The sequence below is a fragment of the Leuciscus leuciscus genome (assembly GCF_965113295.1).
Source record: "Leuciscus leuciscus genome assembly, chromosome: 17".
Lineage (NCBI taxonomy): Eukaryota > Metazoa > Chordata > Actinopteri > Cypriniformes > Leuciscidae > Leuciscus > Leuciscus leuciscus.
Window position 1 is genome coordinate 7,563,809 of NC_138741.1, and position 22,244 is coordinate 7,586,052.

Genomic DNA, 22,244 nt, shown 5'->3' on the forward strand with positions numbered 1-22,244 from the left:
TTAATGTCATTTTAGAGGAGGTGGAGCTATACAAACATATTATTTTCAGCAGGTTTAAGGGAAGTCATACAAATAAAGAAAAACAAAAAATCTGGGAGGATTTTGCTAGAAAACTGACTGCAACTAGTGACATTAAAAGATCAGGGAAGGAGGTCAGGAAGAAGTGGACTTTGCCAGCCTTGCTAAAAGGAAAAGGGCTCTGCAGAGGACAACATTTAATAAAACAGGTGGTGGGACCAATGAGTCCCCCCTTCTCACAGCAGAGGAAGAAAAGGCCTTGTCTATGCTTGGTACTAGTGCTTCAGATGGCATTTGTGGTGGTATTGACATCCATGGAGGAGTAGGGGTAACACAGCTTGAGTCAGGTCCTTCATCAGTTTCATCTGCCATCTCCCAGCACCAACCATCTCCTAGTCCTCCAAACAACCCTCCCAGGCCTCAGCCTCCATCTTCTGTTGTCCAGACTGCAGCCACAACACCTCAGCAGTTTGAGAATGTTTGTAGTCAGGACATATGAGAGTGTCCTTACTTAACAGGGAGGAAGATGAAGAGGTGGTGGAGGAGGAGGACAAAGATGGCATGGGACCACATGATAGCCACACAAGAAATGCCCAATACATGGCTGGTTTTCGTGCATGTCAGCAAGTCATTGACAGATTTTTTTTTTTTTTTTTTTTTATTCCTATTTTTCCCAGTCTTTGAAGCATATTCCATCTTTTATTTATTTTTTTGTTCATTTAATTTTGATAAAAATGATTAGATTAAATTATTTCAATTTTTTTTTTTTTTTTTGACCTTTTTAATTATTTCATTTATACATTCATTTAACAACCCCCCCCCCCCCCCCCCAAAAAAAACAGAGTAATTAAGTGTACAATAAAGTACATTCAAAACCTTATATTATAATCACATTGCATTTGAATAAAGTTAAAGGTGTAATCTGCCGGTTGTCCTGGAGGTGACCTCATAACTCTGTCTTCTTGCGATGCACTTGGGGATTTAGAGCACTCGTAGATCTACCATGATTTTCAAGTGCTACTTAAGTTACGATGCTTTTGGGAAACAGACCGTAATATTAAGATCAGTCGTACGATCGTTTTTACGATCTACTTAGGCTTACAATGCTTTTGGGAAACGCAGCCCAGGACTAAATGTATTTTTTTTTGGTCCGAACCAAGCGAACCAAACTACAAGTGTGAACTTACCCTAATCAGATCTTTTCAGGCAGACTGTCCACACTATTAATTGCAAGTAATCAAATACGATTTGTGAGTCCAGACATAAACATCTGAATGGATTGCTTTGGTAGCTAATAACGTAGGAATATACACGTACCTGTATGTGATGAGGCTTTCAAAAAGGATGCAGGAAAAATGAGGTGCATCATCTCGCTCTCCAAATAAGCGACCTGTTGAGTTTCGGTGCAGAACTCCTCCGTCGCACAGGAAAATGAAAAATTTGGACATATAATTTGAACACCATTTCCGTCACCAGTTTTGAAGTTATTGCTGTGTCACGTTAAGAGTGGAATCTGATTAGAGCAGCCAGAGTGTCCAGACTGAGACGCAGCTGTAAAAATCTGATTGCAATCACATCAAACCACCTCCATATGTGGTTTGAATCTGATTTGAAAAAAAATCAGATTTCATGCATTTTTTGCTGTGATAAAAAAATCTGGATATGCAAAAAATCACATTTTGGCTGGTAGTCTGAACATAGCCAGAGACCCACAAGAGCGATTCGAAAGCATACACAGAGCTGTCTGCTCTCTAATCGCTCTCGCGGTACTTTGATGTCATACAGCGATCGGTTTGTGCAGCGCCACTTTGAGTCGAACACACTTATTGTCAGGTTGTTCAAATCACTTTGGTTACTTTAGTCACTTTTAATCAGTTACCATTTAATTAATCCAAAACATCCTGTGGCAAGGGGGGCTGGTTCAGCGAGGTCTATGACAGGAGAGAGAATCGGGAGACAAGCATGGTGTAAGTGGATCAAGTGCAAATGACAAACACCTGTGTCTTGTTTCAGAGAAACCATAAAAAGCCACCTGGGAGATGAGAAGCGGCAGAGAGGGACTGACTGAGACTAGTTAGCAGCCAGTGTGAGAAAGCTCTGGAGAGCTCTGGTGGACTGAGTTATTGAAAGCGCCTGCAGCGTGGATTTATGCTTTTGTGTGATCTACTGGTTGTGAAATAAAACACAAGTCTCAGTCAAGCCGACCCCGTCTTCTTCCTTCCAACATTATTTTGAACCTGTTACAGTGGTGCCAAAACCTGGGAAGGAAGAAGCAGCCGCCGCCATTCAATCTCCGTCAGGAACGCCATTTGTGGATGTCATCTCATCCCTCGCGGTCCTCCATCAGGAACAACACCAGGTGTTGCTGGACATGAGAAACAACCAGGAGCGTCGTTTCCAGGCGATGGTCCAGGCCCAACAGCCTGAAAAGGGCCATCTTACAGCGGGTCGGCCGGAGCCCAGAACAACATCGCCAGCGGTTTCAATCGCTGGATCTGGGCGAGAGTGCCCGACCCTTTGTGATGGCCCAACAGCTCCGGGACTCCTGCAGCAAATGGGTGTTGGCTGAGGGAAGCGACGTTGAATGGATCATCAACCGTGTGATACTGGAGCAGTTCGTCACTCGCCTGCCCAGGAAGACGGCAGAGTGAGTCCAGTGCCACTGCCCGACATCGCTAGACTCAGCCATTCAACTGGCGGAGGACCATATGGTGGCGTGCCCAGGGGTCAGCGAACCCCTTCCAGCAGTCTCTCTCTCACACTTTGTTTTCTCCCTCTCCTTCTTCCCCTCGACCTGTCCCTCTTCCTAGATCCCGTCCTCCAGGGGATAGTTTTAGTACCTAAAACCGACGGCTCTGTTAGTTTCTGTGTGGATTACCGCAAAGTTAATGCTGTGTTGAAGTTCAACGCGTATCCAATGCCGCGGATTGACAAACTGCTTGATCGGCTGGGCACCGCTCGTTTTTATTCGACACTGGATTTAACTAAAGGGTACTGGCAGATCCCCTTATCGCCTCTATCATTTGCCTCAGACCAGTAATTATTTAGATTTCAGCCCTATGAGCACAAGGATTGTTCAGTGTTATCACTCCTTCAACCATAAAATAAACAACTTTATTCTGAAATTGACAGGGCTGGCTATCATATTTTCTCCAAAAGCCGGCTTTTACCCAAAAAATGCACTGCATGCTACACAGCTCATTTCAAGTAATTCCATCTAAAGATTATCAAGTTAAAGCAGAAGCAGAAATTATGCCTTAAAATCTTTAAAATAAGCAAAAACATCCCATTCCAAACACAAATTCCTTCAAATAAACAGAAAAATTCAACTAGGACTGAAGAAAATGTCCCTAAAGAAGGCCGGTTGGAGTAAAAAGATGTTTATGTGGCCAAATGCACTAGCACAAACTCAATAGCGGATAAATACACAGGACTGTTTACTCAACTCAACTGACTCTCTCAAAATAGTCTGACTTCAGGAATGAGAATTTCAGATGGAGTTTCATGAATAAAGCTATCCTCTGTGACAGTTATAGTTTATAATTATAGCAGACGTTCAAAGCCGCATTTGACGGACTCTAGGTGGAAGATGTGTTTGTGCTAAGACAAGGATTCCCCAATTTACCGTTTGCAAACTTTTAAGGAGCCCAACACCAGACCCAAGAGCTGTTTCTGTGGTTCATAAGATGATTTAATGTGCAGTAAGTAGAACTAAGGAAAATATACAGCTTTTAATATGGTTGCCAATGGTTTTTTGTGGTTATTTCTTTCTTTGTTGGGTCGGTAGCCCCCTAACATACTTAGAATCATAAAATTAAACTTGCTTTTGATTTCTGTTTTATTAAAACTCTTTTGATGCCCATATGGAATTTCTTGAATATTCATAATCCCCTCTGTACTGTAAATCCATTAAAATACAAGAGGTCTCAGCTGTTTAAAGACCCACACTGCTTCATTAGCACAATACGTATAAAACAAATCTACAATCAAGTAAAAAAAAAGACATACACAACATAATATTTCAAAACTGAAATGATCAACCAGCGATTTGTTTTGTCTGACCACAGTCTCCCCTGCACATATGGAATATTGATGGGATACACTGGCCTCCAAACATGTCTTCTGTCAGCACAGCTCTTCCTCTTTGGTTTCCACATTGCCTTCTTTTTCCTCCTCATTTGTGACACTGTCTTCCCCACTTCCTGCACTGTAAATAAAACGATAGTAGAACCGTATGACTGCTACATCATAATATTTGCATGGTTACTTTTTCACTATGCCAGTGACAATAAAGCTTATTCATGGATGACTTAAATCTTAAAAAGAAAGATGTTTGATAAATTGATCTTCTCATATGTCAAAAGAAAACCACATCTATTATTTTTCCATTGAGCAAGATGATTTTAGTTTGAATGGGTCACAAGCAATATCAAACCTTTCATCAAAACTATAAACGCTTTAACACACTGTTAAATCTTTGCATTGGCCACACTTATTTTATACCCCCACCATTCGTGTGTCTCCATACCTCTTCTGGGTTTCGCTTTCAGTGCTGTTATGATCCTCATCCACAGACTCATTGTCCACATGGTTTGTCTTACTTGTTTCTCCCTTCGATCTCACGAAATTTTCGTCCAAACCTGCTTGTTCCAAAGTGTTTCTATATCTGCGTTCAACATTATTCTTGGCATTTTCCTGAAAGCATTAGACATATGCATATGGTAAAATTTAAATATGTTGAATCATTTAGAAAAGAATAGATTTTGAATTTCAGTTAGTGTACCTGCGACACCTGCTCAAAGAGGTACGGGCGAGCTGTCACTCGTGATTTGATTTCCTTCAGCTCTTTTTGATAATCTTTCATTCTCTCCAGATCAGCTCGCCTACATTCACATGGATCCATAATCAGTTATTACATTCCTTATGGCCTTTACATTCATCACAGTCGTCTGACATTTTTTTTTTTTTTTTTTGTGAAGTGCTCACCGATGCACTTTGAGTTTGTCCTGGTAGACCTCTTTAAGACTCTTATGGGGGTCCATTGCTTTGGCTCTCATTGCCACTGCCCTGCTCATGGCTTGAGATCTGATTCTGTGCTGCTTCATCCACTCTGCGTTCTCCTGCTCCGTGAGGTCCTTCAGCTCCAGAGATCTCCTGTATGACAGGCAGATTAAACATCACCCTTTTTTTTTAGGATAATAAAAGCACATTTTATTAAAGTGCCCCTATTGTGCTGTTTTAAATGTTACTGATTTTGTTTTGGAGGTCCCCTACAACAGGTTTACATGCATCCACACTTTAATTTTCTCATATTATACACTGCAGCATTACACTGGAAATCCAGAGATCTCGCGAGAGCACAAGTTGAATTTGCTCAGCGAGTTACTCTGGCATCGAGTAATGATGCTCATTAAATATGCCCTTGTATCTGAGCTGCACCAATCACATCGGGTTATCTGATATAGGCGGGCCAGAGGTGAGCTAAACAGATGACGACAGCGCTGTGACGTCGAAGTCATTAGTAAACATTGCAAGATGGCTATGGATGAACACCAGTTGTTTGAAACGGCTTTAACCGCTACAATGAACGAGCTAGACTTGGCTTTTTATCTAAAAGAGGAACAGAAGACGCCGCTCGAATCGTTCCTTTGCAAGAAGGACGTTTTTGCTGTTTTGCCGACCGAATAAGGCAAGAGTCTAATTGGTCGTAGTGTTATCCAATTGCGTGCAGTGAGATTTTCAAATGCATGCTTGGTGCCGCCCCTCGAGCTGGCCGATTTTCATTAGTCGATGCCAGACCATTAATCTTTCAGATTTAGGTCTGGATTTCCAGGTTTACACTGTGTCTGAAATGGTTCAATCAAGAATTCAGTCTCTCTAAACCCCTCCCTTTTCGAGTCTACTTTGCTCTGATTGGTCAGACGGCCCAATTGTGGTCTGTTGTGATTGGCCTACCACTTACAGTTTGTGTCAGAAATGAAACGTCCATTACCAAATCTGAATTTCAGCTCCATACGATGGCGTCGGTTTTACTGTATCAATTCCGAGCCCGAGTCCTCATCCTTTGGAAGTGCATGCAAAGTAGATTTGCTTTTGCCATGAAGAAAAAAAAGCATCTTCTCGACATTTCGGCAACACGAACCAAACTCTTCCAGTCTCAGCTACAACTACAGTGTTTGAGGACGGGGCAAAGTAGACATTGTTCACGGGCAGCCAATGAAGATCACAGGCTGTCATTATGCAAATGTGTTACAAACCTTTATAAGGTCATGCAGGAAGTAAGACTGGAATTACTGACGACTCGTTTCAGGCAGTTCAGAATCGGTTCTTTCTTTTAGGGGACAATAACTCAATTTTTCATGCACTTTGATTTCTGAAATTTTGCAGAACTTTTACTCTACTCAAAAATATAACGAGGCACTTTAAATAAATCAACACTTTTTCAGTGGAATTAATAAAAATGATGTGTGCATACATACAGTAACATCTATGGTACATACATTTAGACAGTTCATTATGAAAAATAAGTTCACAAAATAATAGTCAAATAACAAGCCAAAATATGGTGCAAACATGGTACAAAATTATTATTATTTTTTAAGGTGAACACATTTTTTTTCTGTAATAATATTTTTTAATATTCTAAGCTACATATTTTTCAAATTTCCCATTATTTTAAATATTTTATTATTGTTTATAATAATATTATTGCTATATACTGTATATATATATATATATATATATATATATATATATTATTATTGCTTTAAATAATTTATTTTATTTTTGATTATTGCTTTATCAATTATTCCCATAAACATATAAAAAAAAGTTTATAATAGTAAAGAGGTGGAATAAGATTTGATTTAAAAAAATACGAATACATTTTCTTTCTTTGAAATACAGTGAAGTCATGAATTATGCAACAAAAAAAAGAGACTATGATTGAGTGTATTATACAGGAAAACAGTTTTTAAAGTCAGATTTTATTGGAAATTAGTCATTAATAAAATTGTGAAAATGTAAGCAGCAACAGGCTCACCTTACAGCCATGGATCTTTTCCTGGCAGCATCTGTTATGTAAGTCGGAAGAGTATCCATAGACAGTGATGTCAGGCCACCAAATGAACTGCTTCTCTTTAGACTCGTTGTGTCTGTAGATTTCTAGTTTTGAAAAGTGACAAAAAAAAATGATGTTAAAGGAATCTTCAAAAGTTCATCAAGCCACTAAAATCAAATTGATGAAAATGGCGACCTGTGGGTTTTCTGGACTCCTGTGGCGAGGCTGTAGTGCAGATGTGCGCAGCTGGAAGGGTTTACACTGAGTGACATCTCTCCTCTCTGCTGTCGCCATTGCCTTCTGTTGAAAGGCCTGGTAGAGCTTGTCAAAGTCAGGCACGGCGGCGTTAGTTTTAGGTCTGAAGGACAGCTTCTGGTCCAGGTAACCCAGCATCTTGTTTTTGCTCTTCTGAGCACTGCGGGTCTGGCTATCTGCACTGGCTTCATTCCTTTGAATGGGTGCTGAGGAAGCTTTCAGAGTCTCCTGGGCTCTCAGATGAATGCGAATCTTCCTTTGCTGCTCCTGTTCTGAGCCACCATCACATGAACACAGTTTCAGAGTAAAATCAGAGTGAGTGCATTATGGCTTATTTTAATTAAATTGAAAATGTACATTCTTCAAATTAAACTTGAATTTTGTTTTTTGTATTTTTGTTTTCATTTAAATATTTTTTATTATCAATTAAATATGTTACATATGGTGTTTCGTACATGCATATATTAAGGATGCGACGATATGAAAATTATGGGCGATACGATAACCGATAATTCTTTATATTTGAAAACTGATATTTTTATTGGGCCGATAACGAAAACATTAAAATGAACATACCGAAATGGTGGCTGATATATTGTGGTTTGGAATAATTAAGATGTTTTAATGCTTTGAAAGAAGTCTCTTATGCTCACCAAGGCTGCATTTATTTGGTCAAACATTAAGTAAAAATAGTTATATATAAAATAACTGAATATACTTTAAATTTTGAATATATTTTCGAATGTTATTTATTCCTTTGATGGCAAAACTGAATTTTCAGCATCATTACTCCAGTCTTCAGTGTCACATGATCCTTCAGTAATCATTCTAATATGCTTTTGACCCATAGTGCAAGTAATAGTATAAAAAGCTATGTTCTACATTATTATGATTAAATATTCATATAAATGGCACCTTTCAACTGTTCAGGAAACCTGGGGTCAGAGGCTGCTTTGGGTATAGGTTTCCTCACACAAACTGGTTGTGTTTTTTCACTTTTATTGGCAGAGTCCATCTCCTTCTTCTTCTCCTCCCTCTTGTGGAACCTGAAGGGCTTCTGCATGGTCAAGAGGAAATCTCTCCTCTGCTCACGACCTTCCTTCCTCAAGCGCTCTTGTTCATGGATGAGGTTATCATAAAGAGGCTTAGAGATGTGCTCAGGGACCGGAGCAACGCAAAACTGTTTCTGACACTCAACCAGGTCTGCCTCCTCTTTGGCTTTTTGTGAATCTTGAGGGAGAGGCTTCCTCTGTCTCTCTGTCACCGTTCCCTGAGAAGTTCTTGGTGCCTTGATTCCACTTGGGGTAAAATTCTGCAGAATCACCTTTGAGCTGAAAACAAGAGTTGAAGATGTATGTTTCAAGCCAAACATTGTTATCACATTTAAAGGATTAATCTCCCCCCCCCCCCTTCGTTCATCTTCGGAACACAAATGAAGATCTTTTTTATGAAATCTGAGAGCTTTCTTTCCCTCCATTGATGCTTCAAAAAGTTAATCAAGAGATCGTAAAACTAATCCATATGAACTGAGCGGTTTAGTCCAAATTTTCTGAAGAGACTTGATTGCTTTATATGATGAACAGATTCCTCATTTAAACATTCATCAACGCACGGTAAACAGAAGATCAAGCATGCTTGCTTGACGAGTGAGAACGAGGTTCATTGTATTGTTCGAACATATGAGGTTCATTCTCGTGTTCCGCAGCACGTTTGAGCTTCAGCAAGAACCAATGAGGTTTCTTCTCACGAGTCAAGCATGTACGGTTAAGCTTCAGTTTAAGTTCGCTGATCAATGTTTAAATGTGAATAAAAGCCTAAATTCAATCTGTTCATCATATAAATCAAGTCTCTTCAGAAAACTGGGACTAAACCGCTCAATTCATATGGATTAGTTTTGCAATCTCTTTATGAACTTTTTGAAGCGTCAAAGTGGCAGTGGCATAGACTGTCAACGGCGGGACAGAAAGGTCTCAGATTTGATTAAATTATTAAAAGTATTAAATAAAAAAAATTGTGTTCCAAAGATGAACAAAAGTTTTACGGGTTTGAGGGTGAATTTTCATATTTGGGTGAAGGTGAACTAACCCTTTAAGATTGGAATTACCTGTGGTGTTTGCGTTTCTCAGAGTTTCGGCCATCATGATCTCTGATGTTCGGCTGCAGTATATGGGCTTTAAGCATCCACTCAGTGCTGCTGGTGAGCAGTGAGTTCTCCAGGACCCGCTTCTCCAGCCCGGTCTGATGCTGAAGCTCCAAACTCTCCAGCTGCAGCTTGCGTTTGGCCTTCAGAGCCTCCAAATGCACCTCAAGAGATAGTTCAGACTTCTTCCGATCCTCTTTGAAGGACAGCAGGCTTTCCGAAACGTGCACATTGTCTCCCTCTTCAGATCTAGAGATAGCTAAAGTAGAAGAGATCTGGACGGACAATATGTATTTAGTTTGTTTGTTGGATTGATTGATTAATTAAAACATGAACTAAAGGAGATAAAAGAGCGATTTCTGAAAATTTGTATGACTTGCACTTATGTTTATTGCCTCTTTAAGATGAATCACTCCTCATTTGTAAGTTGAATAAGTGTCTACTAAATGGGTAAATGTAAATGACACAGTCAGCCATGAAGATATGTAATTTAGCATGTAAAAACACCCCTAAATGTGCATTATGGCATGCAATATAACCGAAACTACTGTAAACAAATTTTTATAGTCTACTCTACACGGAACATTGTACTGCATTACATATTGTTAGACCTATTGGACCGGATGAATGAAGATAAACGAAAGTCTAACAGGTTTGGAACGACATGAGGGTGAGTAAATGGTGACGGAATTTTCTTTTTTTGGGGGTGAACTATCCCTTTAACTTAAAATCTCAGGGGTACTTCAAGTAAATATATTAGGTCAAAGAGGTTCAGCTTACAAAAAGGTTGGGGAATCCCTGCACGTCTGCATGTAAATATGAAATGATGTGAATTTGTACATTTTAACGTGTTTAAAAGACAAAAGCCTTCCAAAGACAGTAACACATGGTTAAATGATTGATAATTCAAATAATAATGAATGTGTTCGTCAGGAGCTAATTTGATATGTGATGTTGCAATGTTGAGAAAACAGCACTTCTTGAAAGTGAAATGATTGTTAGCCATAACCAATAAGAAAGCCACTAGTCTGATTAGCCTAGTATGTACAGTACATGTAATTACAATTACTTATTTTTTGGAATCTGATTACATAATCTATATGACATGTAATCAGTTACTACCCAGCACTACTGTAAAAAATGTCATCAAAATATTGAGTTGTCTGTTGATTTTCTTAGCTAGAGGAGCCCTGTTGAAATGAATGTCAACAGCATGGTGCCGTTACTATGGCAACCCCAAACACTCATAGTTACGCTCTGTTATTGTTGTTCGCCGCGGTTAGAAGCGATTCAAAATAACTACACAATAATAAAACAAGAGGATTAATCACTGTTAAATCTATAAATGCACTGGAAATATATCAGACACTTGTTTCTCATTTGAACGCACACTCTGGTATCGTACCATCTCTTTCGACATCATTGCTTTATTCTCACCATCGTCATCTGATCCATGGTGTGATCAGGCCCGCTATGAGGAAATCATTCAAACACTCATCCATTTACTGTTAAAGATCAAGACACACTCCATTTCCTTGGAATCGGCAAATATTATGATCTCTGCACCGATGACAATCTCCACCCACCAGCGGCTGAACACGCACACAGAATCCTAAACAGCATGTCCTTCAGGAATGTTAGATACAAAATACCATCTTTTCACAGCAAATATGTTATGCAACAACAAAAACACGCATACATGTAACGTTAGTTGACTGATAGACAGTACATTATTTAAATAAAGCGAACGCGCTTGTTTGTCCTCCACGACGGCAGATGGCGCTAAAGGGAACATGCCTCCATCATGCTACAGTACGTTCTCAAACGATTCTGAGAAAGAAGTGAAAGTATTTAAAAAGACACATGTGTTACACTTTAGCACTAGTGCTATTTGACATACATCTCACTTGTGGACCGGAGTCAAAATTAAAATGTTTTGTGAATACCCATGCTCCATTTTCATTATTTCAGTGGCTTTTAGCAACCGGAAGAAGTGTAGCAAAGAGAACTGTTACGTATAATGTTACAACAACATGGCTGGATGACAGATAAGAGTTCGCCCTTATTGTCAATAACAGGACAGATTTAACGGGGGCTGTTTGATATTTCTTTTCAGGCTTGTTAGTTGCAACAAGTTGTTTCACGTCTGTTTTTCCGCTAGAATGTTGACTAGACTCGGTGTGTTCGGGATAGGACGGCAGTGTGTTTCAGTGAGGGCACTCAATGGAGCGCGAGCGGCGCGCAGAGGCTTCGCGTCCTCCGCGTGCGATGAGGAATCCAGCACATCTGAAAACGAGCTCTTTGACATTATAATATCTGGCGGGGGAATGGTGGGCACCGCTATGGCATGTTCGTTGGGTGAGTGAGAGTGAGAGAGAGAGAGACATGCATGCACGGTGCACCCGCTTTTGCCCCTCAGCTTCACTCTGCACTCTCCCACGCTTCATCATAAGCACTGTGTTTGCAAACTTCCCAGCTGTAATAAAGTCTCCCGCTGCTTTCCTTCACCCCTTGTTTTTTTTTTTTCACGCAAAGGAGAAGTTGTTATTTTGTGTGATGAAAGTGTTTTAGCTGGAGGTGAAGGGTGCAATTGCGGTGGCACAGCAATGTGACGTTCTCATGCCGTAGGATGCTAAAGTAAGCAGTGTGCAATCAACGCACAGATTTGAGTTGAACTTGAACGAGTTCATATTCAAATGTGTTGGTAAAATCATGCAAAATGCGAGAATCAACCCCACGGTGATATTGCAAAGCAAATAAATCATCCTGTATTTATTTATTTTTTTATCCCTGTTCTTCTTTCAGGTTTAGATCCTAATTTAACAGGGAAGAAGATTCTTCTGCTGGAAGCTGGTCACAAAAAAGAGATGGACAAGATTCCTGAGACCTTCAGTACAAGGGTCAGCTCCATCAGTCCAGGCTCAGCAACACTTCTTAGTGGTATGGATGGACCTTTATAGCTTTTTATGTTTATTTCATAGTGTGTGATTCATATAACATTCATATGGATCTATAGAGGAACACCTATCAGAGATCTCTAAATCACTTTGATATACGTCACAGTAGGGAAGAACAGACTAGCGCGGCTTTGAAGGGATAGTTCATCCAAATATGATATTCTGTCTTCATTTATTCATCCCCGTGTTTTCCAAAAATGAACAAAGAGCATCATTAAATAGCCTACATCATAGAAGTAGTAACTGCCGCACTATATTCAGAGCAGTGTTGGGTAAGTTACTGTAAGAAGTAATTAATTACTAGAGCTATTTACATCCTTAGCAGTGTAATTAGATTATTTTCTAAATCCCATCAACCTTGACCAGTTGAACAATGCAAGGATAGACATGAAACTGCTCTCTGAAACCATATCTTTGTGTGATGAACAGTGTTGTTATTGTTAACTATTTGAATAGTTAATTGAAATTTAGCTGAAATAAAATAGAATATAAATAATACATGGCACGTCAATGAAAATGAGAAATGTAGTCCTTGCAACTAACTGAATTAAATAAGTTGAAGTATTATATTACTAAAACTAAAATAAAGCTAAATAGAAATATAAAAAAACGACAAAAGTACTAAAACTTAAACTAATATTAAATTAAAAATGAAAATATAATAAAAATTAAATTAAAATAAAAGCTAATTCAAAATATGATTCACTACTGTAATAAGAAATTATACTAAAATAACACTAGTGAGGACTAACATTTAGGATGTGATAGGGTAGTACTTTATTTTCCTAAATCTTCTCCAGGGAATAAATAAAGTTTATATAACTTTTGCCCTTAGTGATTTTACCCCTTTCATAATTGTTTAGCATTTACCTTAAACATTAACTGCATATCAAATCTCTTACATTTAATATAGTTTATATAGTTCTTTATCTCAGATTCTGAAATAAACACTTACAGAATGCGGTTGACAAGAAAACAATAGATTTTAGTGGCACAGTAGATGTGATGCTGAGGACATTGAACTGCCCTCGGTTGCCTGGCTACACAGTGTGTTATGTTGGATGAAACATATGCTTTTGATTGTGTCCACAGAATGCATGTTTGCATAATGGGCAATGTTGGGCATCATTTAGAACCAGTACTTTGGGTAATGTGGGGGCACAATCCAATCAAAAGGCCTGTGGCGAGGATAAGTACATCTGTTCCATTCAAAGCTCTGAATCTGCACTCCTGTCATTATACCTATTTACAGTATAATGTTTGTATATGAAAGATTCACCAGGAAGTAGGTCAGTTGGTAGCTCTCTCTGACGTGCGGTGTACTTTTTTCCATTGCTATATTCATTTATCTTTGGCATTGAATGAGTAGGAACAAATGTGGTGCCTTTGTAATTGTATCCTATTGTGTTTCAGGTCTTGGTGCTTGGGACCATATTGTAAATATGAGATGCAAGCCGTATAATAAAATGCAGGTCAGTAAAACCAGTATGTTGTAACACAATGATTACTAGTGGTGTACCAATATGCAATGATATGCTACTAAATGATCATCATATTTCGGGCACCACGGTATTACCTGTTGCTTTATAGAATGTCAACCAAAACACCTTTTTAATACTTTTTATAGGTAAATATATAAATTAAGTAATCAGATATCACACTAAATGAAACGTGCATCATTTAAAAACAAGTAAACACTTAAGCAAAACATTGAGTAACCAACACAGTCATTTACTATGACCTTACCTGCTTATTTTCCTGAGGGCAGGAAGCCACTCCATTAAAAACAGCTGTATCGTGCTTTGCTCATCGTTGTTTGCCTATCATCACGCTGTAAGCAGCCACCCATAAATTAATGCTACAGAACCACAGCCTTCGAATACAAAACATACATTAGAGATGCAGAACCTCAAACTCCACATCGCAACGTGACAGTTAAGCTCGGTTTTGCTTGCGGCCACAGTTTATCTATTAGAGTCTTATTTAGCGAGATTACATAAATCTAGCCCTGTGTGCGTCTACTAATTACGAAGATTCATGTGCGATGCAGGGATAGCAGTTCAAATCTGTGGAGAGTGTGGAGATCACAAGTAAAAGGACCCTTCGTTTTCTATGCTGTGGTGGGGTTTCAACTGTAAGATGTGGATTTTTCACTGCCAGAATGAAATCCTGTGGTTTCTGGGCAAACTAAGGGATGTCATCAGAGTGCGCTTTATGGTGATATACCTCACCCATTATACCTCTCCTGTAAGATTTTTTTCTGTTTGTTTGTTTGTGAGTGCCAAGCAAGGATGAAATTGCGAGGGAAACGAGCTAGGTTCCCTCTTGCTCTCCAATTAAACTCAAGCGGTTAGAGGAAAGCAACTAAAGCGGGTTTGGGAAGTGCCATGAACCAGAAAAAGGTGTTTTTTTGTGGAGTGTGGAGGTTCCCTAAAGTGTTATCAGCTAGATTTTCTTTCCTCCATAGTGGTCTGAACCTTTTCTGGTATCTTTGTTGCAGAAATTATCCTGTTAAATGGGTTATTTTGGCAAGGGATGTTTTAATTTGGCAATGACCTGAAGCGCATAGCAACTCCAAAACTTATCAACAGCTGTGTTTTTCCAATGTGTAAAATCCTCATAATTGTGGGTTGGTCACGTTTTAAATCTTCCACGTAACCATGTATCAAAAATTGCAAAACCACTACTATTAGTGGTTTTAGCATGGCTGTATAACAAGGATAGAACAGTCCTTCTGAATCCATGTTACACATGTATTTAATTGTTTGCTAGTCACCTTAGTTACAAGTCATTTTAGGTTTTTAAAAAATAGCTGCGTCAATCACCAAGACTTTTTTGCATTTAAAACCAGCTGCATGTTTTATTAACAAAGTTGCAAGGCAACTTGGATGAAACAAACTTAGCTCGACAGTAATGTTAGCATATTTGTTATTTATTATTGGCTTAACTATAAATACAAGCATAAATCGCCACAAAGAATGGCATTTTACATTTCTTCCTCACCCCAGTGCGTTTACGAAGTCAGGCGTGCAACCTCAAGGGCTGTTGGTGGCTTTTGTTGAATCTAGTTTGATGTTTGGTTAGAGTATCTGGCAAAACTCTTCGCTCAGTCGTACAGCTTTGATGTGTTCAAGTTCAGTGAAGCACGTGCTTTCTGGAAATCCATAAATAGAGCCCGAGCGGTCACTTAAGGATAGAGTTGTAAACCACAGAAATAATTTGTCTCTTTGCTTTAGGTTTGGGATGCTTGTTCAGATGCCCTGATTACATTTGATAAGGAGAATCTGCAGGACGAGATGGCGTACATCGTTGAGAACGACATCATTGTGGCCGCCCTCACCAAACAGCTGCACACTCTCTCTGGTGACAGACACATTTTGATGTTTGATATATGGATCCATTTATGTGTTTGTTTTTGTAATCATTGCTTTGCTCACTGAACTTTGATCATTACATGATGATATATCCTTGATCGTTACATTTGCTGTGCTCCTCCCATGTTTCTCCCAGAAGTGGCTTGCACTGTCGAGCGCTGAGTGGGCTCCCTGTTAATTAGTTTTAGGGATGGCTTGGCAAATTATGTCACCACAAGCCATTCCTTCCTGTCTTGGCAAAATGTTTATTTGTACTCCTTTTGAACATCTTTCTTCTCTTGTTTTTTTCCTAAAGATTCCACTTCTTTGGACATATGCGTGTTTTTCCTGCTATTTCGATCATCCAGCACATTGCTTTTGATGGGAGTTAGAAGCTCCACGAGAATTGCCACCCTGTTCGGACACGTGCAGTGGTCTATTGACCCATTTAAAGAAACCACATTCCTTTCCAGCCGTAGCATCTCGCTCGCTCGGGGTGCCCGAGCACGGACAGCGTTTTACTGTAACGTTTTGTTCTAATTAACTAAACTGTTCCAAGGCTCCGCATTTGGCTTTTCCATGCCATGCTCTGTAAAACTGCATATTTTTAAAAACAGGCCTTTTTTAAAACGCATCTTACGTTTAACAGATGTGCGGTAGCACGTGCGTGTTCATGTGTTTGTCAAGTTAGTGTTTTTTAACGGTCTTCTATTTCTGCTGAAGTACTAGATGAAAAGTACACGCATTAGCCAACTGTTTTTTCCCGTTACTCTGCTTTCAAATCAGCAAGAAGCCAATATTTCTCACCCGTGTTGTGTGCAAGAACTAGTGTTCAATTTTGTGGACAGAAAGGGACTCCAAGTCCGAAACGTAGGCGTAATTCTGGATCTTTTCATGTGCTAGACCGCCAGTGATTCTAAGTAAAGAGGATTTTCTGCTTCCTTTACTTTTGTTCGATGTTGTGTGAAGGATATTGGCAGCTGGTCACATGTATTGCATGGCCTGCTTGTAGATAAACACCATTAGTAAGCTGTGAGTGACTAGCCAAAGCCATCAAGAAAATTGTCAATGTTAGCAAGCCTCAGCCAGAGGAAGGAAAACAACTTTGTGTTTTATGAGGAGGCTTGACGAGCCTTCATTTTTGACTTTGTCACAGCCAAACCATGTATATTTGGATTTTTTCCCATTTCTCAAGTGGAACTGAACAAGATTTGGACTAATGCTCCTTTTGTTGCATTTTAATGTGTTATGATGTTTTGGCTTTTTTTAGACCACATTGATGTGCAGTACCGAACAAAAGTGGTGAAATACTCCTGGCCCCGTCCGTATCAAGTCTCTGAGTCCATCCCTTGGGTTCAGGTGACTCTAGCGAATGGAAAGACCATCCACACCAAACTGTTGGTATGTAGAATATGTCCGGTGTTTCATTTGGTATTAGAAACCAAACAGTGCACAGCTACATAAGCAAAACCTCAGAATTTCTGAAGGTAGGTGTGATTGGCTCTTTCAGATTGGTGCCGACGGGCCGAATTCAATGGTGCGGAGAGAGGCGGGCATCCCCACGGTCAAATGGAATTACGATCAGTCAGCAGTCGTCGCTGTTCTGCATTTGTCTGAGGTATGATGATCCTCCAGTTTGAAGTTCAAATCATATTGCGTCTTATTGTGTACTTGTCAACCTATTTGAATATTTTAATTCACATGCCACATTACGGAAGAAAAATGTATTTGCATTGTTGTTTTTCAGCCTACAGAAAATAACGTGGCCTGGCAGAGGTTCCTCCCAACTGGCCCCATTGCGATGCTTCCTGTGAGCTAAACTTGTGTTTATTTTACTTGTAAATGATGTCAGTTGTGCTTGATTTGTTTTATTGGCTCGTCATGATATCGCTTAGTGGTCAAATGGAAAATGCATTTCATGCCCAGACGTGGTGTATATGTGTCTGCTGTGCAGTTGTCAGACAGTGAGAGCTCGCTGGTCTGGTCCACCAGTCATCAGCATGCTGAAGAACTTCTACAGCTGGATGAGGAGAGCTTTGTGGATGCCATTAACTCTGCATTTGTAAGTAAACCCTAACCCTGTTGTCACACTTGTGGTTCACCTCCTTAAACCGAACAGCTTACGAGTGCTGTGCTATTGCAAGATTTCTCGACAAAAGTTAATTTCCGTATGTAGAATAACGTAATAAAGCAGTGGTTTTTGATTGAAATGTCATGTCATATCATTGCTCTGCATTCTCTTCATTTCGGCTGAATGCCCTCAAATTGACCCTCACACCCTTTTTTTTTCTTTTTGTTTGTGTTTCCATCAAAGAAACTCCTCTTTTCCCAAGCTGGCTATTTTTACTGGCCTTACTGGTCACAGGCCTTTGCATCTGAGTCACGCTTGCCATCAGAACTGGTTTGCTAATTAAGCCCAAGGTTTGCCAGCGTTGGTCATTACTCCACAGAATGTTTTTTCTGCAGACCAAACTCAAATTTGTGGCCTGGTCGGCATTTTACTTTAATTAGGCATGCTTTTTGCATCTCTGTTAAAATACCTTGTCTTTTAAGACTGCTTTGAATGCACAAAAGGAAGAAGGTATAGTTTACCTCTAGATGTCAAGATGAAGATAGCGTTAAATGAAAATTATGTCATAATTTACTTGCCTTCATGTTATTCTAAACCCATATGACTATTTTCAAAATTGCGGTGTTCCACTGAAGGATCTTTACACAGCTCTTTCCCATACAATAAAAAGCAACAGTGACCAGGGTCTGTCATGATCCAAGAAAAAACACCATAAAAGTGTCGAGAAATGTAGTCCATACAAATCATGTACTCTATTCCAAGTCCTCTAAAGCAGTAGTTCTCAACCTTTTTGACCCGAAGGCCTCCCATTGTCCAAAGTAATATTCAAAGACCTCCTAATATAGGGTAAGATATTTCCTCCACTATTTTTGCTGTAATTAAGACAGGACTGTGAAACTGGGAGTGTCGATATTGTAATTAACAATTAATTGAGTGATTACAGTTTTCAGCTCCCTAGTTAAAAAATACTGCTCTCAGTAGAGCAGTATAATGTCTTTGACAGTTAGCCTGTCAAATAATGAGATGAGATAACTTCAGATTTCAGTGGGACAGTAAAAATAAATGACAAAAAATGAACTGCAAATCAGTTGGCTGCATTTTTTATATAATATAGGACTCTGAATGATTTCTCAAACCTGCTTGGATTAGAGCACATGACTCGTATGGACTACTTTTATGGTGCTATATTTTGTCCTTTTTTGAGAAGTTCCACTTCCAGTGCTTCAAAATTCATCCTTTTACATGTTAGATAGAAGAAACAAAGTCATGATTTGGATTTTAAATGACATTAGCAAATGTCAAATGATTTTCTATTTTCCTTTAACTGGCCTCTCCACTTCTCTCCACTCTTCACTTTGTACTTTGGCTCATCTTTCCATTAAGTTTGAGCTTAACAAATATGTTATGAATAGAGATTCTTGCACATATCTTTCCTCTGTTGCCATTGACTGCTGTTCTCTTCTCTGTTTCACTCTGTTCAGTGGAGTAATGAGAACCATTCTGAGCTGGTGGAGACTGCCGGCTCTGTGTTCCGGACGGCTCTATCTGTCCTGATGCCTGACAGCGGCTCTGCACGTCAGCTTCCACCTAGCGTTGCAGGCATTGGCCCAAAGAGCCGGGTTATGTTCCCGCTAGGCATGGGTCATGCCACAGAATACATCCGCCACCGAGTGGCACTAATTGGGTATGTTTGCAAAGTTAGTGCATTAAACGAATTTAGGTTTTGAGTATTTGTCTTTGGATTTATCCATAAGTGCAGTCCTATTTATAGGTAAAGTAGATATATCTCAATGAGCATGTTTACATGTATACCAATATGCTGATAACCTTCAAAAATCAGTTCATTGAAATACATGCAAACTAATAACCCAGCCACATTTAGAAGACTTTATTAAATAATCAACTTATTCCCCACTAGTGGCAACAAAATGTACTAATTCGTGTATCTGACTATTCTATTCTGACCTTACTGCGATAAAGGAAACTGGATTAACACGTTTGCATTACACACATGCATTGTCGCCTTGAGCATAATCGGGTAAATGCGCTCCATATGTTAGGTTTATAGTTCAGCCATAATGTTTATGTGGTTGTCTGAGACGTTAAACCTATGTGATGATGTATTTAGGTTTGCTTTTATTGGAGGTATTACATTGGATCTTAAGGTAATATAGAGGGCACATTGAGGAAATTTCAGCAGCTTTGGCCAGTCCTGTTAAATATGGCTACTGACTCTTGAGGCTTCTTCTCTATATTTCCTGCTCTTTCTCATTTCAGAGATGCTGCACATAGAGTCCATCCATTAGCAGGCCAAGGTGCCAATCTAGGCTTTGGCGATGTGGCCTATCTCACACAAATACTTAGCCAGGCAGCGTATAATGGAAAAGACCTTGGTAAGTGTTCCAACATCAGAAGCAAGTCGAATGTATGTGCACACCGGATTTGTACTTGTGTGACAATTTTCAAATATACACATCAAATATTTTAATCTAATAAGGATTAGATAAAATCATCTAATGTGCTTTTTCGAAAAGCATAATCAAAAACTCGTAAATGATATCAGCTATATTGTGAAGAACTACCTCACGTTGAAGAAACGTGACAAAGAAACATGAAGGCCTTTTGTTGGTTTGGAATACTGCTCTATGTATATTTAGGTCTTATTTCATACCTGAAGTATCATACTTTTGGTTCAGAAGAGCCCAGTGGAGCTATCTGTGGGTTTTCATAAGCTCTTTTCCATTTCCGTGTATTGGGGGTGGTCTTTAGTAAAAAAGAACTCGTTGTCCTGGAGCAGTGTATGGTGTTTTGCTAGTCACTCCTGCCAAGAACTGCTAATAAATGTCTTTGTAGCCACAAATGGAAATCTTATGAGGAATTGCTGACATCAGTTTCTCAGAAAATCAAATATGTAAAAAGAGCAGTAACTGATATTTTCTATATTCATCCATATGGCAAACATTGTATTTTAATCAGGAAAATCTCCAGAATGGCAACAAGTACCAAGTTGATCACAGAAAGGTCAACTTCTTAAGAAAAACAAGAAGTTGTACTTCAAATGCAAATGGTTTAACCGCTGATCCTTGACCTCTAGGAGCCATGCAGCATCTGTTGGAGTATGAGACTGAACGTCAGCGACACAATCTTCCCATGATGGCTGCCATTGACCTCATGAAGAGGATGTATTCCTCTAATGCTGCCCCAATGGTTCTACTGAGAACCTTCGGCCTTCAGGCTACCAATGCACTGCCACCACTTAAAGTATGATCACATCTCTTTTTCTTCCCACAAATTCTTCAAAATGTTATTTTTATTTCTTGCTCTGAAATTATTGTACAATTTGTTCCCTTCCTCCATCGTATTCCTTTACTTAGGATCTTGTTCTTTTCTTCATCTCTGTGGCGTTACTCTCGTGTTCTCGTTCCTTTCTGTCATCCGTGCCTCTCTCTTCGCTTTGTTGTACTTCCAGCCTTTTTTCACCTCTCCAACTTTTGCTCCCTCTTTCACTCTTCCTCTGACTTCTTCCCCTTTCTAACCCCCCTCCCCCCCTCCCCAGCTTGTCCTCTGATTACATGCCTTTCTACTCTTATCCGTGCCTGTAATTTACATGGTCAGGAGCTACTACTATGGCTATGTTTAGCCCTAAATTTACTGTTACCCAAAGTGTGTGGGTGGGGTTGCAGGGCTGTGCATGGTGGTGTTGGCTTGTGTTTTCACACTCCTTTTATTACAGGCCACTCTTATGAAATGGCTTCATTCCTTTACTAAGCGATTCCAACCAGAGGTTGGAACTTGTCTTAAGCCTTGAGGGATATCTCCCACATTCTGTGATTCTATTATAAACGTTACAGCCTAGTGTGTGTGTGGCTCATAATGTAAGAAGGACTTGTCACCTTTCATGTTCAAATACGGGAAGATCTGCATTTCCCTCATTTAGACGATGAAACATCACTCGTCGCTTATAAAATATTGCTTTCCTGAATGTCACTTAACCTGTATTATATATTTTTTCTTGTACCCACAGGAGCAGATCATGGCTTACGCCAGCAAGTAAAACACTTGGTGCACACTGGATATTTGCTGGATCTCTGTTATTATGAAGATTCTGTTCATAAGTGTAAATTAATAAATTATATTTTATTCCTCTGTCTATGTGGGAAACATTTCTATGCCATTGTTTCCAATTACCCATATGAAAATGTTATATAAAATATAAGATATAACTCCTACTGCTCTGCCTTCTTTGCTAATAGAACATGTAGCCTAAATATGCTCTACCAAATTTCTCAGACTGTTACTTTCATACTATAAAAATGGCCCATTGAATGGTATTAAAGTTGTGAAGGATAAATAAAGTCATGTTTTTAAAATAATTATGTAATTACAAGGA

General features: G+C 39.3%; 2 protein-coding genes across 4 annotated transcripts; one reads left to right on the forward strand and one right to left on the reverse strand.

Annotated features, from left to right (window-relative positions):
* Nucleotides 1-1,627: 1,627 nt before the first annotated feature.
* fam161b (FAM161 centrosomal protein B) lies at nucleotides 1,628-11,228 on the reverse strand. Of its 2 annotated transcripts, none has more exons than XM_082143788.1 (9): nucleotides 10,879-11,228; nucleotides 9,438-9,748; nucleotides 8,249-8,664; nucleotides 7,274-7,605; nucleotides 7,061-7,182; nucleotides 5,005-5,172; nucleotides 4,802-4,901; nucleotides 4,547-4,713; nucleotides 1,628-4,225 (listed from the first exon to the last, which is right to left on the reverse strand). In XM_082143788.1, exons 1-9 carry the CDS (start codon nucleotides 10,894-10,896, stop codon nucleotides 4,144-4,146), a joined length of 1,716 nt encoding a protein of 571 aa, XP_081999914.1. In that variant the 5' UTR covers nucleotides 10,897-11,228; the 3' UTR covers nucleotides 1,628-4,143. The 2 variants fall into 2 exon arrangements, with proteins under 2 accessions (XP_081999914.1, XP_081999913.1); XM_082143787.1 differs by having other exon boundaries at nucleotides 1,629-4,225; nucleotides 10,911-11,228.
* A 258-nt stretch (nucleotides 11,229-11,486) lies between these two features.
* coq6 (coenzyme Q6 monooxygenase) lies at nucleotides 11,487-22,083 on the forward strand. 2 transcript variants are annotated; one of them, XM_082143816.1, is made up of 12 exons: nucleotides 11,487-11,831; nucleotides 12,279-12,413; nucleotides 13,844-13,902; nucleotides 15,667-15,793; nucleotides 17,054-17,184; nucleotides 17,294-17,401; nucleotides 17,531-17,593; nucleotides 17,738-17,845; nucleotides 19,336-19,538; nucleotides 20,132-20,247; nucleotides 20,949-21,115; nucleotides 21,879-22,083. In XM_082143816.1, the coding sequence occupies exons 1-12, from the start codon at nucleotides 11,636-11,638 to the stop codon at nucleotides 21,906-21,908; spliced, it is 1,443 nt and encodes a 480-aa protein (XP_081999942.1). In that variant the 5' UTR covers nucleotides 11,487-11,635; the 3' UTR covers nucleotides 21,909-22,083. The 2 variants fall into 2 exon arrangements, with proteins under 2 accessions (XP_081999942.1, XP_081999943.1); XM_082143817.1 differs by lacking the exon at nucleotides 11,487-11,831 and adding an exon at nucleotides 11,853-12,110.
* The last annotated feature ends 161 nt before the right edge of the window (nucleotides 22,084-22,244 follow it).